Here is a 7,500-nt window from a genome sequence, read left to right as displayed (position 1 = left end):
ACACACACACACACACACACACACACACACGCACACACCGTTCCACCTGTGCCTTCAAACAGGCCAAATGCTCAATACGAGGAAGAGAAAAACCTCAGCTAACCTCAATAGTTCTTCAGAAAAAAAGGAAATTAATCCTAAATGGATTATCTGCATGACTTAAAACTAGCTAAAAAGAGAAAGCCAGCCCACACACACACACACACACACACACACACACACACACACACACACACACACACACACACACACACACACACACACACACACACACACACACACACACACACACACACACACACACACATACACACACGCATCATTCCACCCGTTATCTAATGTGGAGGTTCTCAAGAGATTTAGACCATGGACCCTAAATGGTTTCTGAATTCTGACCCCCTGATGTGTGCACAAGTGTGTGTGTGTGTGTGTGTGTGTGTGTGTGTGTGTGTGTGTGTGTGTGTGTGTGTGTGTGTGTGTCCACTACACTACAAAAGATGGATTAATTTAAAAAAGATTACACTAAGAAAATATGATATAATGACTTATGCAAAATCATCCCAAAAAAATCCTTGTAATTCTATCAATTACGTAGCAGGCACAAACATCTCTCTACACTGCTACACACTGCTGGATGGACCACAATGAACTGTATATTGGTGTTAATACACAGCCTAGGCTCTGACTGATTTTGACAGAAAAGTGATTTTGACAACAAACGTTCTCCAGAATCACTGACTCCACCTTTAAAACAGACTGAAATAGCGAAAAAGAGTAGAAAAAGTATCTATCGATCCATACACAAAATCGACCCGGAAGTTAGTACTCATACGGGCATTTCTTGCATACTCAACCACAAGGTACTCAAAATCGACGTCAAAATTAGTATTAGTATGACGTTAGTAGGACATTTAGTACGAGTAGGACATTAGAAGGGCTTTTAGTATGAGTGGGACGTTAGTATGGCTTTTAGTATGATTAGGACGTTAGTATGGCTTTTAGTATGATTAGGATGTTAGTAGGGCTTTTTCGAACACAGCCATAGTCCATTATACAGACCCTGCTTAATGTTCTGGCTTTGGGCCCAAGGGTGCAGTGTAGACGGAGCACAATAGAGGGACACTTTTATTGTTTTCTGATGAATGGTAAAATCTTCAAATCAATATATTTGCCCGATTCAATTGGTGCCTCGGGGCTTAAGTGATTAAATAAGTCCTGTGCCAGTTGGCAGAGTTTCACCACAGACTCCATTCTACTACTGTTTACATCTCGCCAGGCAAAACAACAAATCCTTTCCTTTGTCGCTGGTTAATTGGCTTTCAACAGCGTCTGCCATCGACATGTTGCATCAAAAAACACAGAGAAAACACACACACATTAACACACACACACACACACACACACACACACAGACATCTGAAAAAACAACAGAGAAAACTGAGCAAGTCTTTGTGTTTTATCAAAGCGTGGTGTCATCAACAAAGAGAAGACATGTTTGGCCATCTGTCATGGAAGGGAAAACGCTTGAATAGTGCTTCAAAAAGGTGCTTCAATAACAACATACACACACACACACACACACACACACACACACACACACACACACACACACACACACACACACACACACACAGACATCTGTTGGCGCTTTAGGGAATTTCTAGGTTAATTAAAATTCCCTTTACATGCCATTTTTCAATCAAAAACCATATTCACCCTCACACTCTCAAAATACCAAAATGTTTCGACTTTGCAAGCGCAGTCATTCAAATAGTAAGACAGTTCATATTGAGACGACTCACCAGTCTGTGGTCAAACAGGGCTCTGTCATTGGATAAGGTCCCAAACAAGGTCGACTGAAGAGAGAAAAATATAACGTTTAGTTACAGACAGACAGAGAAAGACAGACAGACAGACAGACAGAAAGACAGACAGACAGACAGACAGACAGACAGACAGACAGACAGACAGACAGACAGACAGAGACAGACAGACATGTGCTTTTTTGAAAAATGTACTTCCATTGTTTAAGTAATGTTTTACGCGATTGTTTTGTTCTGTTATTATTTGAAAGCTTTGTGTTCCAAAACCATCATATTATGGTCACAAGCCTTGAAGTAAAATGAGATGAATAATGAATGAGTATTTTGGCATCATCTAGTAGTGAAAAATCTAGATTGCAACGCTCCGTGTCTAACCCCTTCCTTTGGGAGTATTTACAGAAGCTACGGTGGCCTTCAAGGACAAGAAGCTATAGTTACTAAAGATGGCATCATCCACCACTGCCTCAAGTCTTTCCACAATATGAAGTGATGAGGTGAAGATGTATTTAGTTATTTATTCTATAGTACTTCTTCTTCTTGGTCTTCCAACAGGTGCATTTCCCCAGGACGCCCACTATGTATGAAAACACCTATAGGCCGCTTAAGTTTGTCCATTCTGAGCTACTGTAGAAACATGGCGTTGATGTATTTAGTAGTATGAGTGGAACTATGTTTTGGAGGAGGGATACACAGTGGTAGTTTGACATTTCATTTGCTATGTAATGTTTAGACCACAACCTTTCCATGAAACACATGGAGACATAGAGCAGCTTGTGTTCAGCTCACAAGACAAATGACAGTGTGTGTGTGTGTGTGTGTGTGTGTGTGTGTGTGTGTGTGTGTGTGTGTGTGTGTGTGTGTGTGTGTGTGTGTGTGTGTGTGTGTGTGTGTGTGTGTGTGTGTGTGTGTTTTAAGACGATACACACACACACCAGTTCAGGAGCATGAGGACACACAGCTTAAAAACATGCAGACCTCAAATCAACGCGTAGGCAGAGAATTTTCATGGAAAGAGAAAGAACATTTTTCAAACCAATATCCGGAGTTCGATATCACAAGACATGTCCTGTGTGTATGTGTGTGTGTGTGTGTGTGTGTGTGTGTGTGTGTGTGTGTGTGTGTGTGTGTATCAGTACAGGACCCGTGTAATATTCATCTGTCTCCACGGGAACTCATTTTTATTTTTTTGAAATAGGCACATTTTAGCTCATTATTTTCCCCTTTTTGTTACAGGCTTGCTCAGTTATATTGATCCAGAACACTGTTTGTGAAAATGAGCTAATATGTGGATGGTGTAGAACACACTAATGTACCTTGCCTTGCCAATTCTAGTTTGACCATCTTCATTATTGGCTGTAGTGGTTATACACACCATGATACACAAATACATTGAGTGACTCAAACAAAGTGACAATTGCAGTTGACAATGACATTCTTGCGAGAGGAGGAAGCAGATTTTTCAGAGGCCTAATTCCATTTTAATTTGCGCCCAGACCGACAGTATTATTCAAGCAATCGCCACATTACAACCCACAAGATTATTTTCCAATCTGAAACATTGTGTAGTCTGCTTTGTTTTCATTGTTTATAGCACATACTAAACACTTTATGTTGTGATTATGTGTCCTCTGTAAGATCTGATCCTATAAGTCCAAGTAATTTAACTATAGGGGGTGTAGATTGGATGCCGATATATTCTGTATTTGTGTCACTGTAGTCAGCCATTTTTCCTAATATGGTCTTTCAGTAGAGTGACGTTTTTTATGAGTTAAGCTCATTTACAGAAGCCCATTCATGGAATTGTTGTTTCAAATGATTGCTGTCCATTGATCAAACATCTAATATTTATAATATTGAAGAAAAAGAAAATTCATCAGAACTGATTTAGGCTTGTTGTCTGACACCAACATGGATGATCTGTATTCGTCTTTAAAGACAATACAAACAGCAGGAACAATGGAATTACTCTTGACGTAAAATCTTATCTTCATACATTCAACCCAATTTTAAATACATGTAGAACATCCTTTCTTTATCGACAATCATGTTGCGAATTGTGATGGAATGTATGTTACATTTTGATTAAATCGTGTCCACTGTACCGTATTTGCGGCTGTTGTCTCTTCATATCAAATTTTTCATTTTTTTCATGCTAAGCCTGAACAATGATTCAAATGAGGGGCTTGCAGAAATCTAGTGTACATGGCGATTGAAACAACATTGTCAATAAAAATAACAACTGTCTATAAATACATGATCAGTCAGCTGCACTGTGCCCTGATTCGCTCATGACCTGGTTGAATGACCAAGTCACATGATCCACAAATCTTTTCAAAATAAGGGCGTGGGGCAGCTGTCCAAAATATTACATAAACTTTGACTGAGTTTTGTAACAACATCACATGACTGAGGCTTGTGGTCAGCTTATTACAGATAGGGTTAGAGTTATTGGACTACTTAGGTGTTAATGTAAGTAAGTCCAGAAAATTCTTTAAAGACCTACTTCACAGGCGGAAATATGAAAGTGAATTCTGAGATCCTATGTAGTATAAAAGTGCAAACATTTTAGAAATCGGTTCATCCTAGCCTGAGAAAAGGTAGAAAGAGTGTTTTATGGTTTCACTGTCTAACCCTACAGTTTGGAAAATGTAGGGTTAGAATTAAAAGGACAGCTAGGCCAAGGGAAGACTGAGGAAAGACTTAGGGAAGAAAAACCTAATTCACTATATTATAATAGCGATTTTATAACGATAGAACGCCGGTTCCGTATGGGTGAAGTATTCCTTTAAGAAATCTGTGACGTGAATTACTTTGGGTTAAAAATCAAGATTTTTATTAATTCACTAGAAGATTAAATGCATGAGAGATATACAGTTTTTGGGGATTTTAAATTTTTTTTTCTTCCTTTTTCTAGCACTGTGCACTCTCGACCTAAATTGCGTTGGCACAGGCTGCCCGATTCCCTTTGGAGTTAGTTCTTATTGTTGTTGTTACGTAATTTGAAGTTTCTTTGCAGTGAAAGGTCCCACATATACCTGTCTGAATTGGTTATGAACATCCAGGCTTCCATACATCCTCATACACACACCTTTAATGTCTGCAAAGCTATTGGAGCAGATCACGACAGTTCAGCTCTGGTTTGAAAAATGTGACTATGTGCTCTGACCCCCTCCGAAGTGTGGTAACTTGAGAGGGGATATGCGAAAAGACAAAAATTCCAATGTGCCTTGTGTAAATTGACTTATAAAGATGACTTAACTTAACTTAGTAGCTTACTTACTAGCTTACTTAGCTTAAAGTGGCTACAAGGAACTTCGGCGGCCCCTTTGGACACAAGCGGTAGTATTTTTTACAACGCCAGCTGTCGTAAAGTTGTTTTCTAGCGCGTGCTGGCCGGTGCAAGTGTAAAATGATTAGGACACAATATTGTGCATTTCTTTTTTTTTTATATATATTTTTTGGGCATTTTTATGCTTTATTGATAGTGTAGAGACAGAGTTGAAATGGGGCAGAGAGGGGAGTGACATGCAGAGAACGACCGCGGGCTGGAATCAAACCCGGGTCCGCTGCTGGCCGAGGCCAATGAGGGGGACGCCCTACCAACTGAGCTAAGAGCGCCCCCCCCCCCAAAATAGTGCATTTCTGTGTTGAAAGTGTGAGGTCACAGACTCTTTTCGGCTCCGTGAAAGTGGTTAGTGACACTGCATTGATTATAATCTTTTAGGCTGAGTAGTAGTGGTCATGGGTCTCCATTCGGTTGTAAACATTGAAATCTTAACGTTGGCAGGTTCAGCTTTAGTTCAGGCCGGTTCCCTGTCATCAGGATAATCACAGAGAGGGGTTTTTTTCTGGTTTGTCATAGATCAGTGTCGGCCATTTTAGCTCAGTGGCTTTGTTGTTGCTGTATGATGTCAGAGGTCAAAAGTCAAAGTGCTGCCGTGGAGCTCCGAGGCCCCAGAGCAATTATCTGATGACTAATAAAAAAAAAAGTGCTGAGTGGGAGAGGGAACCACAATGCATCTCTGTAGACTGTGCCATTGGAAGTGTGGATGGCTTTAATGGTTCCTGTTAAGGAGTGTGTTGTTCACTTGATATCTAGGCTTTTTATACATTGCTTCCTTCCTCATGCTATCCTTCCGTTGTCTTTCTACATTTCACTTTCCTTCTCAATCTTCCTCTCACTCCTCAACCTTAGATGACGTTGACAATGCATCTCCGTGTAGACTGTGCCATTGGGAGTGTGGATGGCTTTAATGGTTCCTGTTCCTCCCGCCCATCACTCTCCCTTTTAGCTTTTCTTCATTGCATTTTCTTTTTTTTCCTTTGATGGTTCAGCCCCGTTATCAGTCATTATGACGACAAATAACTGTCTCAAACAAGGCTCCCGCTCCCCTTCCCTCACCTGGAGGGATGGGCTTCTCAAATCGCGTTGCAGCGCCACACTGAAATCTGTGACCAATACGGATATGTGACCATAGAGCATGCACGCCTGAACCGAAAATCGGACATGGTGTGCGACCAGACCAAACGCAGTAATACAAACTATATAAAAACGTCTTTCTTTGCACTGATGGTCTCGTTTGCTGTTAAAGGTAATTTATGATTATCAGAGGAAACATGAGGCTGTTTAAAAGATATTTAAATGTTACTCGTAGCCGCTTTAAGGTTTATGTTGTTCAATTCAATTCAGTTTATTTCAGAAGGGGGACAGTGCAAATCAATAAAACACATGATTATACATGGGTTAAAAATGCCAGAATTAGTTAAAAGGATATTTTTCATCTGTTCACTTGATCTATTTTTTTAATGCTTCCTTCCTCATGCTCATCCTTCCTTTGTCTCTCTCCGTTTATCTTTCCTTCTCTCAGTCTTCCTCTCACTCCCCAACCTTAGATGACTTTGAAAATTAACCGCGGTAGACTAGACACACAAAGAGTCTACTTGAAAACCTCAATATTGTGTCAACTGGTATTTAACTGGTATACAATTGCCAACTATACACTCAAATTTGGGTAAAGAGACTTCAGTCCGAACAGACACAGATGTGATCAGCCAACATGATGTCTAATGTAGGCTAATCTTTAATCTTGAAGTATTGTCTTTGTTTTTATTATCTCTTAAACCTGCAGTGTGTAGAATTGTGGGTTTTATTTCCTAGCAGATTTTGTAGAAAGTAATTATGATATTCATAAGTACATTTAATTTAGTGCATAATGGCTGAATTTTTTTTTTTAATTATAATTTTTTCCCTTAGAAAGGGTCTCATATATGTCCATATTTCTGCATATTTTGGACCAAGGCCTAGTGCCGCCATCTTGAAAGTGTCATAGTTGAAATGTCATCAGGTGCATTGTTTAAAATGTAGAATTGTTCTTGTCCTTGAAGGCCACTGTAGCTTCTGTTATTATTCTAAAGGGTTGGGGTTACCCAGGGAGTGTTGCATTCTAGAACTTTGTAGAACTTTCTTGATGATGTCATATTACACACTGCACCTTTAAATGCAATTTCTAATGTCTAATCTTGATGTATGTTATGCCCCTGCAAACACTTTGAATGGCCTTGTGTCTGAATTGTGCTATAGAAATAAACTTGCCTTGCCTTGCCTATGCCTGTGCCATTGGACTGGGCTATTGGATTTTGATGTGGGTCTATTCATGCTGTAATGTTGTGGTCGTAC

The 7,500-nt window shown here is 39.8% G+C and overlaps 1 protein-coding gene across 2 annotated transcripts in view; it reads right to left on the bottom strand.

The window, feature by feature from the left end:
• rasgef1ba (RasGEF domain family, member 1Ba) overlaps positions 1-7,500 on the bottom strand; it is a gene marked incomplete at its 5' end in the record, with an annotated part of 155,507 nt that overhangs the window by 134,499 nt on the left and 13,508 nt on the right. The window contains one exon of one of the 2 annotated variants that reach the window (XM_080039301.1): positions 1,803-1,856. The exons of the other annotated variant lie outside the window; for it this stretch is intronic. Within the exon in view, the coding sequence (XP_079895427.1) occupies positions 1,803-1,856 (54 nt within the window). The remainder of the gene's footprint in view (positions 1-1,802; positions 1,857-7,500) is intronic. 2 annotated transcript variants of the gene reach the window in all.

This window comes from Ammodytes marinus (genome assembly GCF_949987685.1).
Source record: "Ammodytes marinus genome assembly, chromosome: 2".
NCBI classification, from domain to species: Eukaryota; Metazoa; Chordata; class Actinopteri; order Uranoscopiformes; family Ammodytidae; genus Ammodytes; species Ammodytes marinus.
The sequence above is the reverse complement of the archived record's forward strand: the minus strand, read 5'-3'. Positions and strand labels throughout refer to the sequence as shown.